General features: G+C 38.5%; 2 protein-coding genes across 3 annotated transcripts; both read left to right on the forward strand.

The window, feature by feature from the left end:
• Nucleotides 1-770: 770 nt before the first annotated feature.
• On the forward strand, nt 771-1721 carry LOC100344383 (olfactory receptor 10AG1-like). The gene has a single exon (XM_002708921.4). It carries the CDS (start codon nt 771-773, stop codon nt 1719-1721), a length of 951 nt encoding a protein of 316 aa, XP_002708967.3.
• Nucleotides 1722-15708: 13987 nt separating this feature from the next.
• Nucleotides 15709-16741, forward strand: LOC100340210 (olfactory receptor 10AG1-like). 2 transcript variants are annotated; one of them, XM_089303236.1, is made up of 2 exons: nt 15709-15727; nt 15813-16741. In XM_089303236.1, the coding sequence occupies exon 2, from the start codon at nt 15830-15832 to the stop codon at nt 16739-16741; it is 912 nt and encodes a 303-aa protein (XP_089159362.1). In that variant the 5' UTR covers nt 15709-15727; nt 15813-15829. The 2 variants fall into 2 exon arrangements, with proteins under 2 accessions (XP_089159362.1, XP_002709170.1); XM_002709124.3 differs by lacking the exon at nt 15709-15727 and having other exon boundaries at nt 15761-16741.
• Nucleotides 16742-17554: the final 813 nt, after the last annotated feature.

The following is a 17554-nucleotide window of genomic DNA, read 5'->3' on the forward strand; positions in this document are numbered from 1 at the left end:
TAGGAAGAAAAATTACAAACCAGAAAACAAACTGATCAAGAAGGAGAAGCATATCTTATCAGAGAATGTCACAAGTAAAGCAGCTCTCATGCTAACTGTTGGCTGTCTGAAAGGTTTTTGCTCTTATGTCTTTGCTGCCTGTTTAGCTCTGTTTTGTAATTCATGCATTCAAACTTTATTATGAGCAGAAAGTATTACTTCCTTTTTTATCGCTAAGACATTTAGAATACGGCTTTAAAATGCTTTCAGAAATATAAAACTGAGAGCAGACAGAACTAGACATCTGTTTTGTGGCAGTTGATTTTGAATAATCAATGCACCTCATTTTGAAATTGAAACCAACAGATTGAAGTGAACTCTAAAACTTCATTTTTATTTATTTCAAAGGGAGGGGAAGGGAGACGAGAGAGAGAGGGAGAGAGAGAGAGAGAGAGGGAGAGAGAGAGAGAGAGAGAGAGAGAGAGAGAGAGAGAGAGAAAATCTTCCATATGCTAATTCATTTCCTAATGTCCAAAACAACCACTTAGTACTGTCCCAGGCTAAAGCCAGGAGCCTAGAACTCTATCTGGGTATCCTGCATGCATGGCAGAGACACGAGTATTGAGCCATCACTGGCTGATTTGTGGAGTATGAACTAGCAGGAAGCTGGATCGGAAGAGGGAGGATTCTTGATCCTAGGCACTCAGAAATAGAATATTGGTGTCCTATACAACAGCTTAACCCAGTGCATGACAACACCCACCCCTAAACCTTCAAATTATTCTGTTTATATGGAATTCATAGGACAAAATCCCCCACAGGTAAATCATACTGCATTAGAGGAATTCATCCTACTTGGCTTTTCAGATGTTCCCAACTTGCAAGGCTTTCTTTTTGGAGTATTTTTGATCATGTATGTGATTATTCTAATGGGAAATAGCCTCATTATCATAATAACCAAGGTTGATCCTTCTCTCCATAGCCCTATGTATTTTTTCCTTAGGAATTTTTCTTTCTTGGAAATTTGTTACGTATCAGTCACTGTCCCCAAACTATTAACAGATCTTTGTGGACAAAATAGAAAGATATCCTTTCTAGCCTGTGCTACTCAAATGTATTTCTTTCTGATCCTGGGACTCACTGAGTGCTTTATTCTGACAGTAATGGCTTATGACAGGTATGTTGCCATTTGCAATCCATTACTCTACCCTCTCATCATGAACAGTAGGGTATGTATGCAATTGGCAGCTGGGTGTTGGACAAGTGGAATTCCAGTACACATAGGCTTCACCTACCTGATCTTTTCTCTACCCTTCTGTGGATCTAACCAGTTGAATCATTTTTTCTGTGACGTACCTCCAGTTCTTACACTGGCCTGTGGAGATACTTTTATGATTGAAATGTTGATTTATGTGATTGCGATTGTAGTTGTCACTATTCCTTTTATGTTGATATTCGGATCATATGTGAAAATAATCACAACCATCCTGAAGCTGCCATCAGCCACCAGGCGAGCCAAGGCCTTCTCCACCTGTTCTTCCCACCTCATGGTTGTAGCCTTGTTCTTTGGATCGGGCATCATTACTTATTTGAGACCAAAGTCCAGTCACTCAACCGGAACAGACAAATTCCTTTCTCTATTTTACACTGTTGTGACACCAATATTTAATCCCATGATATATTGTCTGAGAAACAAAGATGTTATATTGGCATTGAGAAAGTTCCTTCTGAAGTGGATGTGATGTGACTCAAAAACATGACTGTGTAAACTTGTTTTCTTATCTTTTACAGCCTCCATATACTAATTATTCTTCTTTTCTCTTTTCCTTTGAATTATTAATTAAGCCAAATGAGTACTTTCATATTATCTTACTTAAAATTTACTCTTTTGTTTTCAAATAGTAAATTGATCTCAAACAATATTTTCCCAATGGCAAAAGACAGCCACTTGTGAAAATCAGCAGCAGACTAAAGTGTTTGAAATAGCATGTTATGGTCATCAGAGTTTGCTGTTGCTTTTGCATTTTTTAAGATTCTAGAACATAGCCTAAGTTTTCTTTTTGAAAAAAAAAATCTTTATGTCTCCATGAATCAACATATTTTCTTGAAAGTATTATCTATTTAATTTACTTATTGGTTTGAAAGAGTAACATATATAAAGATTGAATATATATAACTATATTAAAGTAAATATTTATGTATATATATGTGTGTGTGTGTTTCACTTTATCCATTTCAATTACTTTAAAAGCTAAAACATAAAGCAGGGTAATTGAGGTTTATGTGTGTGTGCATGCATGTGTAGACATGGATAGGTGGGTAAATTTGCTTCTCAGGAGTTAGTCGTGGTGGTTTCAGTCTCATGGATTAAAAATAAAAATAGAGGAATAAATCTTGACTTTGAAACTACTGAAAGAGGTAACTTTCTGCTATTTATGAGTAACCTGGTTTTGCTTATTTTTATAGTAGTGTGAATAGACATGGATTAGAAACAAATATTTAAATTTTTAAATATTAAAAATACAAACTATGTGACAAGAAGGAAATTCATGTTGAAGGAGTGGGAAGAATCTAGTGTTTTGTTTCTTTTGTATTTAACCATGCCTCTTACAGCCATTCAGGGATCTGTCTATATGGTACATTCCAAAGACATTCACATTTTTTACTCTCTCACATCTGATATTTAAATAAATGTCATTTTATCAGTGATCCCTTCCCAAAATGTTGCTTCTTCCTCACAAGGTGTGTCCATGGCCATTATAACCAGGCGTGTGTTATACTGTTAACACAAATAGAAAACAGACTAAATAATCTTCCTCACTAAAATTTTTTTTTTTTTTTGACAGGCAGAGTGGACAGTGAGAGAGAGAGACAGAGAGAAAGGTCTTCCTTTGCCGTTGGTTCACCCTCCAATGGCCGCCGCAGCCAGCGCGCTGTGGCCAGCGCACCGCGCTGATCTGATGGCAGGAGCCAGGTACTTCTCCTGGTCTCCCATGGGGTGCAGGGCCCAAGCACTTGGGCCATCCTCCACTGCACTCCCTGACCACAGCAGAGAGCTGGCCTGGAAGAGGGGCAACCGGGACAGAATCCGGTGCCCCGACCGGGACTAGAACCCGGTGTGCCGGCGCCGCAAGGCGGAGGATTAGCCTAGTGAGCCGCGGCACTGGCCTTCTTCACTAAAATTTAAGCAACCACCATGAGCAAAGGGATTTATTTTTTTGCTTCAAGATACTGTCTAAATAGCGTCTACCCTCTATATTAAAGCAGTTATTGAATACTTTTTGAATTAAGGAATTAAACATATCTATGTCTAGAGAGAAAAAAGTATTGATTTTAGTTTATATATAATAACTGAATCTTTGAATTTCTAGATATCTTTTTTATTGGGTGATTTTTTACAAACACAAAATTTAATTAAATAAAGCAAAAAACTTCATAAAAGTCTCAACAAAAAAATTTCTGTCTTGTTATTCAAAATATTTTCTTATAAACATCCCTTGAGTTGTTTTTGACATTACTGGTATAAGAAAATGAGATAAGATAAAAATGTAATTCATATAGAGTCCTCTATATAGATCATAAATGCATTATGATTGCTATTAGTGGTGAGAATGACAATAATAGTTCATTTTAAATGAATTTATATTTATATAGCAGTTTTAGGATCACAGAAAAATTGAGGGGAGGATTCAGAGATTTCCCGCACCCCATAGCACACCGTCCCTACTGCCAATGGCTCTCCACTAGAGTACTACATATTTCATAACAATTGATAAACCAACACTAACACATCATGACCACCCCAAGTCCACTGTTTACCTTAATATTCCCTCTTGATGTGGCACAAGGTATTGGCCAAATATATAATGATATGCATCCACATTTATGTTGTCATACAGATTATATTTATTGCTAAACATCGTTGGTTCTTAAGCCATTCATCTCTTCTTCCCTTATATCCTGGGAACCCCTGTTGTTCCAATTCTCAATAGTTTTTTCTTTTCCAGAGGAAAAAAAATGTATAGTGGGAATTGAACTGTATGTCATCTTTTCATAGTGATTTCCTTCACACACTAGCATGCATTTGAGTTCATATGTATCTTTTCATTATGTGAAAACTCATCTCGTTTTAACACTAAATATTCCATTTTCTTGATGTTCCATAGACTATTCATCCATCCACATACTGAAGGTCTCACGGTTGCTTCCAAGTTTAGGCAATGAAGAATAAATATGATATAATCACACATCTATAAATGTTTGTGTGGACCAAGATTTTCAGTTTCTCTGTGGAAATATCAAGGAGTATGACAGCTATATTTTAAGATGATGCCTAGTTTTGTAAAACAGAGCAAAACAAAACAAAATAAAAAAAAAAAAAAAAGAGTTCCAGGGGCCAGCATCCTGGTGAAGATGGTAAAGCTACCAGTGATGCTAGCATCCCATGTAGACACAGGTTAGAGTCCCAGTTGCTACACTTAAGATCCAACTACTTGCTAGTGGCCTGGGGAAAGCTGCAGGAAAATGGCCAAGATCTTGGGCCTATGTATACACGTGAGAGACCTGGATGCAACTCCTGGCTCCTGCCTTCACCTGGCCCAGACGTGGCTGTTGTGGTCATTTGGAGAGTGAACCAGCCGATGGAAGAATGGAAGACTTCTCTCCCAATCTCTCCTCCTCTCAGTAACTCTGACTTTCAAATCAATAAATACTTCTTTAAAAAAAACTTTCAATTGTCTTCTAAAGAAGCTGTACCATTTTGCATTTACACCAGCAAAGAATAAGAGTACTTTTGTTTCATATCCTCACCGGTCTTTGTTTTCAGTGTTTTGAATTTTGGCCACTCTAATAGGTATGTAGCAGTATGGGATTGTTGTAATTTGCATTTCACTCGTGACCTATGCTGCATGCCATCTCTTTGTATGTTTGTTTTTCATTCTTTTGATAGTATCTGGCAGTGCGTAGCACTTGTACACATGAATACATTTGTGTGCTATGTACTTTTTCTACTATTAATCTGTCTAGTGTCAATTTGTTTCAGTAGAATCAATTACCAAAAGTTCAGAGAAAAATGTGGAGTTCTTTAACGTGGGCAATCAGAATAACACTCAACTTCCATGGAATAAATCCCACACACTTGCGCACACTGAGATACACATATGTGAACACACACAAAACCAGACATGACAAAGAATGCTCTGACTGCATGTGTTGATAGAATCAGTAGCAGTAATTTAGACTCCTAAAATACTTGACAGAGACTCCATCTAGCAGAGTCTTAGTGAAGGGCAGAATCATGTCAAATGTCTAAAATAAGCATAACTTAACTGGCGCTGCGGCTCTATAGGCTAATCCTCCATCTGCGGCGCCGGCACACCAGGTTCTAGTCCTGGTCGGGGTGCTGGATTCTGTCCCCGTTGCTCCTTTTCCAGTCCAGCTCTCTGCTGTGGCCCGGGAGTGCAGTGGAGGATGGCACAAGTCCTTGGGCCCTGCACCTGCATGGGAGGCCAGGAGAAGCACCTGGCTCCTGGCTTTGGATTGGCACAGTGCGCCAGCCGCAGTGGCCATTTGGAGGGTGAACCAACGGAAAAAAGAAGACCTTTCTCTCTGTCTCTCTCTCACTGTCCACTCTGCCTGTCAAAAAATAAATAAAAAATAAATAAATAAAATAAGCATAACCAGAGATCAGCTGCAAGGTGCCCGGTGGGTAGCAAATCTTCCCAACCAGATGAATTAATTAATTCACAAGCTTTTATTGGGATTCCACTCCTGGGCCAGGTTCACCATTCCCAACAAAGCAGGGGCTGGGGAAGTCGTGCATCAGAGGTTGGGAGGGCTCCTTTTATCGATACAGGGCATGGGGTTAAAGGTTGAGGCAGGTCTGATCCTCATTGGTTAACCTTTAGGTACCCATGGGGACCTTGACAAGGACTTTTCATTGGAAGTGCGGGTAGGGACTCTCCTTCCTGGAAGTGTAGGCCTTCTCTCCTTGCGGATACCAAAGCTACCATCAGCTACCCAAGAGATACCAAAAACAGCCCTTTAAATATTCTAAAAAAATAATGGCAGACAATTTTTCAAGTTGATGATGATAAAACAAAAGAATCAGGAATCATTAGCCAGAATTAGTAACTGGAAGCTTAAACAAGAAAACTAAAACTTCTTTTAGAGCTATTCCTTGTAACCTCATGTTTATAAGTGCTTCAAAAACAACCAACCATCTTGACAATTGGTTGCATAACTTGGAGCCACTCTTGAAAGCTTACATCGATAATGCAAATGCCTAACAACTATACTCAATCAAGTAATGAATTCATTTTGACTTGATGTTCAGCTAAAGATTTGTACTGCTTTCTTAATTTCTTATAGTTTTGAGTTCTGCACAAACATAGATTGCTCTATGTTTATATAAATCCTGTTAATGCTATGTTGAGTAAATTTTTCTTTTACCAGAGGAAAACATCATGGTACTTATGTATGTTCAAATTAACCTCTATAGAATTGATAGAAAGAAATGCCAATCTTATACATCATAGTAAAACAATGGAATAATTACAATTTCAACGACAACATAATAAATTATATTTATACAAGATAGAAGTAAAACATTCCATTACAACATGAAGAATGGGGTATTATGAAAGGGACTGATACCTTTATAAGATTGTTACAGTTGGGTCCAACATTTCAGTGTGGTGGGTAAAGCTGCTGCCTGTGATGCTGCCGTCCCATATGTGTGCCCATTCAAGACCCAGCTGCTCTACTTTGATCCAGCTGCCTGCTAAAGGGCTTGGGAAAGAGGCAGAGGATGGCTCATCTGCTTGGGCCCCTGCACCCATGTGGGAGACACAGAAGAAACTCCTGACTTTTTAATAATGCATAATTTCCCCCTAAGAAAATATTTTGGCTTATTTCACTCAACATAATGTTTTCCAAATTCCTAACACGGATCACTTCTCAGTTAAAATTTAAACACCTAAGAATAATTGTGTGTTAATTACAGAATTCAACCAACGGTACTAGAACAAAAAAAAATACTAAAATGGGTAAAGTATTACATTGTACATCAACCATCAGGACAAGAGCTGATCAAGTCACTGTTTCTCATAGTGTCCATTTCACTTCAACAAGTTTCCCCTTTGGTGCTCAGTTAGTTGTCACCGATCAGGGAGTACCAAAAAGGAAACCTGTTATAGTGAAATGAACACTATGAGAAACGGTGACTTGATCAGCCCTCACCCTGACTGTTGATGAGCAACTTAATATGTTATCCCTCTTAGTATTTTTTTTGTTTGTTCTACTTAATACTTTTGGTTGAACTGTAATCAATACACAGTTCTTCTTAGGTGCTGAAACTTAACTGAAAAGTGATCACTGTTAAATGTAAGAGTGGGAATAAGAGAGGGAAGAGATGTGCAATTCGGGACATGCTCAAGCTGACTTGCCCCAAACAGTAGAGTTAGAAACATACCAGGGGATTCCAATTCAATCGCATCAAGGTGGCATGTACCAATGCCATCTCACTAGTCCCAGTGATCAATTTCTGTTCACAATTGATCATAATGATAGGACTAAGAACCAAAGGGATCACATAAACAAGAATAGTGTCTGCAAATACTAGCTGATAGAATAAAAAAGGGAGAGAATGATCCAACATGGGAAGTGAGATACACAGCAGACCCATAGAATGGCAAATGCCTAACAGCACTCTGGCCTCAGAATCAGCCCTTAAGGCATGCGGATCTGGCTGAAATGCCCATGAGAGTATTTCAGGCATGGAAAGCCAAGACACTCTGGGGGGGGAAAAAACCTAAATGAAAGATCTCCGCGAGTGAGATCCCAGTGGAAAGAACGGGTCATCAAAGAAGGAGGTACCTTACTCTGAAGGGAGGAGAGAACTTCCACTTTGACCATGGCCTTGTCTAAAAATGATCAGAGTCAGTGAACTCAGGGGGCTTCCATAGCCTTGGAAGCTCTTGACTGGAGCATATGGAGATTACTGATGCCATAAACAAGAGTGTCAATTTGTTAAGTCAACAACAGGAGTCACTGTGCACTTACTCCTCATGTAGGATCTCTGTCCTTATTTGCTGTACATTGAGATTTAATGCTATAACTAGTACTCAAACAGTATTTTTCACTTTATGTTTCTGTGTGGGAGCAAACTTTTGAAATCTTTACTTAATGTATGCTAAACTGATCTTCTGTATATAAAGAGAATCAAAAATGAATCTTGATGTGAATGAAAGGGGAGAGGGAGTAGATAAGGGGAGGGTTGCGGGTGGGAGGGACATTATGGGGGGGAAGCCATTGTAGTCCATAAGCTGTACTTTGGAAATTTATATTCATTAAATAAAAGTTAAAAAAAAGAAAAAAAAGAAAATATTTTGGCACCAAATCTTTTTCTGCATCACAATTACTCATATTCTAATTCCATTTTCTCATCAATATTTTGAAGGAACTTTGTATGACTTAACATCAAACCTTCCAGAAAGTTCTAAGTAAGAACATTAAATAGTTTTGTATTACAAAAAAAAAAAAAAACACAGAAAATGAAAGAAAACGGATATTGGATCCATGTACGCAGCAGCGTATGAGAAGGTGATTCTGTGATATATGTAGAATAAAGAGCAAATATCCATCAAAATTAAAACCAGCTCAGGCAACTGTCAAAGGAACTAGTTTGAAAAATGAATCAATGTTTGAATAGCGCTGAAGTGAAAAAAAAAATCTATATTGGTAAGTTGAATGAGGTATTTACAATATAGCATACTTCCCTGATTTATGTAAGCACAAATATAGCTTCAGGTGGTCATAAGACACTTGTACAGCTTCAGTAAGGTGGGAACCTTGCCCAGTGAAGAAATGCTATTGTGTGTGGTGGGAACGAAGCTGCATTTTCTCTTTTCTGGCTAGAAGGGACTTTCTGAGAGCCTACTCAATACCTTCAAATTCTCACTATCTGTGTTAGTCATGCCTTTAGAAATTCTGTCCTGTGAAGACCATGCAATTAAATCACAGTCATACTGGCAAAAACTCAGACTTTGACATCATTGGGTAGTCACAAAGTTCCTAGTGACACCTGTATCTTATAAGAAGTATCAGTGCAATCAGCGAGGGAAAAGAGTGTGCATTATTTACATTCAGAAAATTTGAAGTCACTGTTCTGCTGGCTGATATCTGATTGCATCTCCTTATCAGTGTAGTTGCCGGCGGGGGTGGTGGAGCTTTGCCATCACTATTGGAAGCAAGAGCTTGAGAAATACATATGACATCCGTAAGTGTACCAACCGAATTGAGAGGGACAATTGAAGTGGGACAAGTGGGACTTAATTTCTGTTACAGAGAAATTCTGAAGGCTGCCATACATAAAGTAAATTTTGGAAAATTTTGGAAAATTAACACACATTTGTGGGGAGCAACTCGGACTAGACTAAGTTACTGGAATTAAGACTTATTCTATGCATCTGCTTTCCCACAATATGGCGCTGAGAAGGGAAACAGCTTCTACACAGCTGCCTCCAGTTCAACCAATAAACTGTAGGACCTACTCCTGATTGGAGGAGAGCAGCGTACTCGGCATGTGGGTAGCAGAGTTGGGATTGGTGGAAGAGGACTATAAAGGAGGAGAGAGACAACATGCACCAGGAACATCTAAAGGGAACATCTATCTGAAGGAACACCTGTGCAGCCCCCGAGAGAGCCAGCCGGCGGTGTGCCGCTCCCCCGCGGAAGTGGGGAAAGTGGCTAGGGGGAACCGCCCTTCCACGGAGGTGGAAGGGACGGTAGCCAACCCGGGAAGAACCAGCAGCAAACCCAGGGAGGGCCGAGCAGACAAATGAACAGCGCAGGGTCCTGTGTCGTTCCTCTACGAAAATGGGGAGTGACAACATTCATAAACACACATGCACATACATGCACATAGGTGGAGAGTGGGCCAGGGGGAGAAAAGGGCTAGTTGAGGAGAAGTAGAGAGAGGGACCTCAGCCCCTCCTACAGTTCTGGTAAAGAGATAGAGAAATTGAGAATTTCCCAATTGTTGGTGCTTTTATGACATTGCAAAGGGAGTGGCTATTTCCACACTGCTTCCCCTCCCAGGTCCCAGGTGAAGGAGATACACTCCAGGCAGTGGACAGTTGAACTGAAAAATAAGTGGGTAGTATTACACATGGGGCGGGGCTTGTGGCTTGCACGAACCTGAAGCTCAGGCTACTTATTTATCTACCTGCCATGTCCTGTGTCAGCATCACCTCACAGCCTGCAAAGGTGCTGTCAGCCAAAGCTGGTAGAAAGTCCTAACACAGCAAAGGTGAGCAGAACAGGGGCACGCAGAACAACTGTGTCACAGAAGCAATATCCTGTTGATATGTAAACCTTAACTCAAAGTAAAATTCTCAATGTAGGTTGCAAACTAGGCTTATGCTTGAGGTGGTTCTCCCTACAAAATACATGGAAAAAGGCTGAAAATGAGAAACATTAAATGTTGCAATGAGAAGCAGGTGTTTTACAATTATTTATAGGCAATATTTATTATTGGTCTATTTAAAAATAATCATTAATGATGTAGGCTGATCCATTTAGGGGTTTCTATAATGTCTGAATAACATCATTATTTGAATAAAGCTACTTAATTTCCATAAAGACAGAATTACCTTTGTTTTTCTAACAGTTACCTCACAATCACAAATGTCTATTGCTACACAGCAGACTAATATTTCTTAAAGATTAAATAACAAGCCCACTTTGTTCAAATGATGTTCATGAGAGACACAACGTGCTCCCAAGTTCTATTTAGAATTATAGGAAATAATGGAATGGAAGGGGAGAGGGAGCAGGAAAGCGGAGGGTTGCGGGTGGGAGGGAAGTTATGTCGGGGGGGAGCCATTGGAATCCATAAGCTGTACTTTGGAAATTTATATTCATTAAATAAAAGTTAAAAAAAGAATTATAGTAAATAAAGTAAGAAACCAACAGATTGGATGGATGTGCATTTGCCCACTTTATTTAAAACTCTTGTGATGCTCATGTCTTATATCAGAGTGCTAGGTTTGAATCCTGCCTCTGCTTCCAATTCAAAATTTCTGCTAATGTCACCCTCAGGGGCAATAGTGGTGACACAAGTATATGTGTGCCCTTCCACCCATGAGGGGACCCAGAATGAGTTCTGGGCTCCTATCTTTGGCCTAACGAACATACTGCTATTGCAGGCATTTGGGGAGTGGACCAGCAGATGGAAGATTTCTCTGCCTCTGTTTCTCTACCCTTCAGACAAAAATAAATGAATAAGAAGCAAACAGATAGATAATTTGAATATTTCTTGTAGATAATAATAAACAACTAAGAATATGCCTTCTTCTCTAATCTGCATGTATTCTGTGTTTGAGGAAAGGCTATTGCATGAAATTATATTCCATGAAGAGACTGTAAGAAAGACTAATCTGTTAAGGAGAAGTTGCTTGAAAAACACACCAAATTAATTGCCAACTGAAACAGTTAGCTAGCAATTTATGTGTGACAAGGGAGAAGACATATCCCCACAGGAAAGAAGTAACTCGATCTATAAAGAGCAATTGCTGTTTATAGAACAAGTTGAGTGCTTATGAATGTTCTAGATATTAATCTAAGTATTTTGAAAATATACAGACTTCAATGAGAAAGAAATGACCATAGCAAAGCTGAAAAGGTAAACTGTTGCTATGTAGATATTCTACCTCAATTCAAATTGCTGATTAATTTGATATTTGACTTTTTAGATTCAAATAATATAAAACTCTGAAATTGTACCTTGGTCTGAAAAGGCATTCACTATTTAAAGCCCTCTGTAGTTTTCTTAGTTTCTGACTTAAAAAGTTAAATTAATATCTTCTTAAAATATTTATTGATATTTTTTAAAAAAGCAAAGCAACAGAGAGAGAGGAAGAGACAAAGAAAGAGGGAGAGAGGGAGAAAGAGAGAGAGAGGGAGAAGAAGAGAGAAAGAGAGAGAGAGAGAATAAACTCCCATCCTCTGGTCCACTCCATAAATGTCTGCAACAGCTATGCAACTATGGTTTAAATCAGGTTGAACACAGGAACTCTATCCTGGCTTCCCACATGGGTGGCAGGGGCCAAGTACTTGGACCATCTTCTGCTCCCTCTCCGATGCCTTAGCCAGATCAGAAGTAGAGCAGCTAGGATTGCAATCCAGCTAATACAGGATACCAGCATTCTAGGTTGTAGCTTAACATACTGTGCCACGACGCCAGCCCCTAACAAATGTATTTAAATGTAGATTGAAATATATAATCTATAGCTACTGTTTTTATTGTTTATATGAAAACTGATTTAAATGATAATTATTTTTCAAATTGTTCTTTTCGGTTGTTAAATAATAGGATTAGTGGCAAATTAAGCCTGTGAATATGGAGTACATTAAAATTATGTCTTAATAAAAACTGATGAAGAGAGAGGAGGGCTAAAAGTATTGGCAGGGAATAGGAGAGTGAGGTAAGCATGGTTGTCATCTTGGAACTATATCCTCAGAATACATGAAATATGCTCTGTTTGTATTAAAAATATTTAAAAACACAATTTTTGCCATTAGAAGGTACATGTAAAATGGCTGAAACAACACTTGTATATGAAAAATGGACAAATGTATCAATACCATCTCATTAAAATTTTATTATATTTTTGAAAAAAATTGTTCTTTTTGAGATTACCTCTGAAATAAAGTAAAATCAGATATATATCTCATAGCACTTAATTGAATATATTGTGTGATATGGATAACAATTCTTAATGTTGCCAATATAAATTACATAATCTCTATGAGAAGTAATCTTTTTTTTAAGATTTTATTTATTTATTTGAGAGTTAGAGTTATAGACAGTGAGAGGCGGAGACAGAGAGATATGTATTCTGTCTGCTGGTTCATTCCCCAAAGGCCACAACAGCCGGAACTGTGCCAATCTGAAGCCAGGAGCCAGGAGCTTCCTCTGGTTTCCCATATGGGTGCAGGGCCCAATGACTTCAGCCGTCTTCTACTGCTTTCCCAGGCCTCAGCAGAGAGCTGGGTTGGAAGAGGAGCAGCTGGAACTAGAACCAGAGCCCATACGGGATGCCGGTGCCGCAATTGGAGGATTAATCTACTGCACCACAGCACTGGCCCCAAGAAGTAATCTTCTTAAAGCAGTGAATATTGAATTTTCTTTTTAGGGAAAATATGATGCAAACATTTCTTTCAAATTGTTAGTTAATGGTAAAAAACATGTGGTTCAAAATTTTCAGCACATATTTTATTCTTTTTATGGGAACCAAATCAAATAAGACCATAATCATACCAGGGTATGGACACAACAGTTTATTATATTTGCTATTTTTTTTCATTGTTTTTATCTTTTTCCCATGGGAACCTTTAATCTTGGCTTAAAGGAGAGCAAGAAATACAAATATTATTGAGATTAAAAATATTAAAACAAAAAATTGGGAATTTGATTTCACAAAATAAGAATTACTACAATCTCTTGATTTTGAAAGCTAATAACTTTTGTTCCCACATTCTCATTGTACCTTTAATTACCTTCTCTTGCTTTCTAGAGAATAACTAATTTTAATAGTAATTTCTACCTTCTACTCAATTTCAAATCATAGATGGAGGAACATTAGGGGAGAGCCTTGTCTAAATCATTCATAAAATGAAATCTCAATGGCAGAAGTGAACACTCAAGTTAGCGTCTCTGAGGATCATCAGTGATGGAACATGAATCAGGTTTCATAGGCCACATCAAACTCTAGACCACACCAATGGAAGGTTAATTGAAGGTGATTAACCTGATGTGTAATTGAGTTGGGATTTTCATTTTGCTATGTTATTGATATTCTTTGTCCTCACAATAAATTGTGAGTACCTTTGTGCTTCATGCACATTCATAAATAGGTAAATTGAGGTCGGTGCCACGGCTCACTAGGCTAATCCTCCACCTAGTGGCACTGGCACACCGGGTTCTGGTCCCGGTCGGGGCGCTGGATTCTTTCCCGGTTGCCCCTCTTCCAGGCCAGCTCTCTGGTGTGGCCAGGGAGTGCAGTGGAGGATGGCCCAAGTGCTTGGGCCCTGCACCCCATGGGAGACCAGGAGAAGCACCTGGCTCCTGCCATGGGATCAGCGCAGTGTGCTGGCCACAGCTCGCCAGCCGCGGTGGCCATTGGAGGGTGAACCAATGGCAAAAGGAAGACCTTTCTCTCTCTCTCTCTCTCTCACTATCCACTTTGCCTGTCAAAAATTAATAAATAAATAAATAGGTAAATTGAAAACTGGGTTGCTTTATCTGTGCAAAATAGCTTACATCAACTCATCACACATCTTGTTTCTTAGCTCAGTTTTTCTTTCTTGACATGGCTCTATCTTAGCCCTTTTCTTACCAAATAGAAACAAAGTTCATTGGTTAAATATATAGAAGAATGATGGTGAATTATCCCAGCAAATGTTTAAAATTAATATATTAGTTTAAAATAATAAACTATTTTATAAGATAAAGATATATTTTCAGGATAAGAAAATATTCTTGGTGCAAAATATAGTAAAAATGAAGCAGTATGGTGCAAAATCAATTCAGTAAATGGTAGCTTATATCTATTTCTTCCAAAGAAGCAGTGAGGCCCATATTGGAAAACCTACCTCAATAGCAAGGATGAGGTTTAATCAAGTTATTTATTTTTCCATCTTGAACTAAGGGATAATGACAGATAAACAGCATAGAGTTGAAACTCAGAATCTGGAAAAACCTAAATACATTGAATCTCATTTTCTTACATGTGATGAAAAATAAGTATATGAAAATTTTATTTATATAAAACAATGAAAATATATTGAAGGAACAATTCACAAACTGGTCCAAAAACAATCCAACTGTAAAAATGTAATCATTACAATAAACTTGTGATGGCTTTTCTGTTAAAAACACAGGTTTGCTGCATCCTAAACAGTTAGAAAGGGCACACACGTGGAGAACATTCTAGGCAGAGGAAGAGCAACATAATATCCTGTGTTTCCATTCCTAGAAGCCTATAGTAGATCTGAAAATTTGGAGGAAAAGAGGCAAATTAGTGTTAGTAGCAGGAGAGGGAGTGGGAGGTTAGAATATAAAAAGACAGCCAGAAGTAGAATTATACAAGTTTATAATCCATGAAAAGACTTGGGAAATTTACTTCAAATATAGGAAAATCCATGGGGTTAACTGAGAATTAAAGTGATAAGCTTTTTCAGGCTTTAAATGTCCACCCCAGTTTTTCTGTGAAGAGTGAATGTTACGGGGCAAGGTTCTTAAAGTCATCCCAGAAATGAGAAAGTATATTTAACTTAGAAATTAAGAGAGAACAAGGAGAGAAACAATAAAATTTGCCATTTTGGGGAGTAGTGGCTGGTGTAGTTCAGGCTGTTCACATTTACTGAACCACACTAGAGATTGAAATGTGGCCTCAAAGGTAATTATAATAATAAATAAATGAGAGAGAGGAAACTGACTGACATTTAGTTGGAAGGAAAAACTTGCCTATATCACCTTTAAGATACTGTAAATTGAATAAAAATGTACTATATGTAACTTACCAACATAGCTGGAATGCAAATCTAACATGGTTAATTAATTATTTAAACATTTTATTGACATTTGATCTGCAGGTAAGTTCATTCCTCCTGGTTTCACACCAAATTTCCCAGATCCAGAGGACCTAATTTTGAGAAAGCAATAGAAAAGAAGAGAAAAGCAAAAGCTCATGTCTCACTCCAGCTATTAGAGACAAAAATGCAGTCAAGAAACTTAAATCCACAGAGAGAAAACAGCATGAAAGTTACAGATACAAATCTCACTTCAATGCCAGAATTTGTTCTTCTGGGCTTTTCTGATGTTCCCAATTTCCAGTGGTTTCTCTTTGGAATATTCTTAGTCATCTATATGATTATCCTATTGGGGAATGGCGTTATAATTCTAATAACAAGAGTAGATTCCACTCTCCATACCCCTATGTATTTTTTTATCAGCAATTTTTCTTTCCTAGAAATCTGTTATGTGTCTGTCACTCTTCCTAGAATGCTCATGGACCTCTGGACTCAGAAAGGAACTATTTCTTTTTTTGCTTGTGCTACACAAATGTGCTTCTTCCTCATTCTGGGAGCCACTGAGTGTTTCCTCCTGGCTGTGATGGCCTATGACCGCTATGTGGCCATTTGCAACCCTCTGCACTATCCTATAGTCATGAACCAAAAGGTCTGCATCCAGCTGGTGGCTGGCTCCTGGATCAGTGGCACTCCAGTCCAGATAGGGCAGACCGTCCAGATTTTCTCTCTGCCCTTCTGCAAATCTAAGGAAATCAACCACTTCTTCTGTGACATCCCCCCAATGCTAAAGCTGGCCTGCGGAGACATCCTTGTGAATGAGATGGTGGTCTATATTTTTGCTGTGTTATTTGTCACTGTTCCATTCATGCTTATACTTGGCTCCTACAGCAGAATTATTTCAACCATCCTAAAATTGCCATCAAACACGGGAAGGACCAAAGCCTTTTCAACATGTTCTTCCCACCTCATAGTTGTAGTTTTATTCTATGGATCTGCCACAATTACCTATTTAAATACCAAATCCAATCAATATGAAGGAACAGACAAACTACTGTCTCTTTTCTACACCATTTTGACTCCAATGTTCAATCCTGTAATATATAGTCTTCGGAATAAAGATGTTACTGACGCATTGAGAAAATTCCTTCCCAAATTGTTGTCATTGTAAGACAGTTGAAGCAACAGAACTTATTTTATATGCTTAATTTGTATGTATATTTAGTTGAAATCTACTTCAGTCAGGACCTAAGTGTGTAAATATTTTAATGATGTAGTTTCCTCTTAAGGAGCCTTATGTCCTCTCATTTATGACAATTCTGGATACTGACAATTTTCTGCATTTAAAAGAGTTATCCTCAATGTGAAACAGTAAATAAATGTGAATATATACAAAATTCTGTGAGATATGGTATGCCCACAGTTGATGACTTTCTGGAAGCTACATGAGTCTTCTCCATTAAAGAGACAAAAACTTGGCCAGCGGCACAGCTCAATAAGCTAATCCTCCGCCTGTGGCGCCGGCACCCCCGGGTTCTAGTCCCGGTTGGGGCGCCGGATTCTGTCTCGGTTGCCCCTCTTCCAGTCCAGCTCTCTGCTGTGGCCCGGGAATGCAGTGGAGAATGGCCCAAGTGCTTGGGCCCTGCACCTGCATGGGAGACCAGGAGAAGCACCTGGCTCCTGGCTTCGGATCAGCATGGTGCACCGGCCGCAGTGCGCTGGCAGCAGTGGGGTAAACCAACGGAAAAGGAAGATCTTTCTCTCTGTCTCTCTCTCTCTCTCACTGTCCACTCTGCCTGTCCAAAAAAAAAAAAAAAAAAAAAAGAGAGAGAAAAACTTTAGTCCTATAGTCATTAATGAGTACTTAACACATAGAATTTAAAGCTGGAATGTACGTGGATATTTGTATAAAAATGATTAACATGTAAGATGTGTATAATATAATGCTTATTGCATTGCTATTTTTCTAAGCAAATTTAAGAAA

Source organism: Oryctolagus cuniculus, chromosome 1 (genome assembly GCF_051225735.1).
Source record: "Oryctolagus cuniculus isolate XC-2025 breed Fujian yellow rabbit chromosome 1, ASM5122573v1, whole genome shotgun sequence".
Taxonomy (NCBI): Eukaryota; Metazoa; Chordata; class Mammalia; order Lagomorpha; family Leporidae; genus Oryctolagus; species Oryctolagus cuniculus.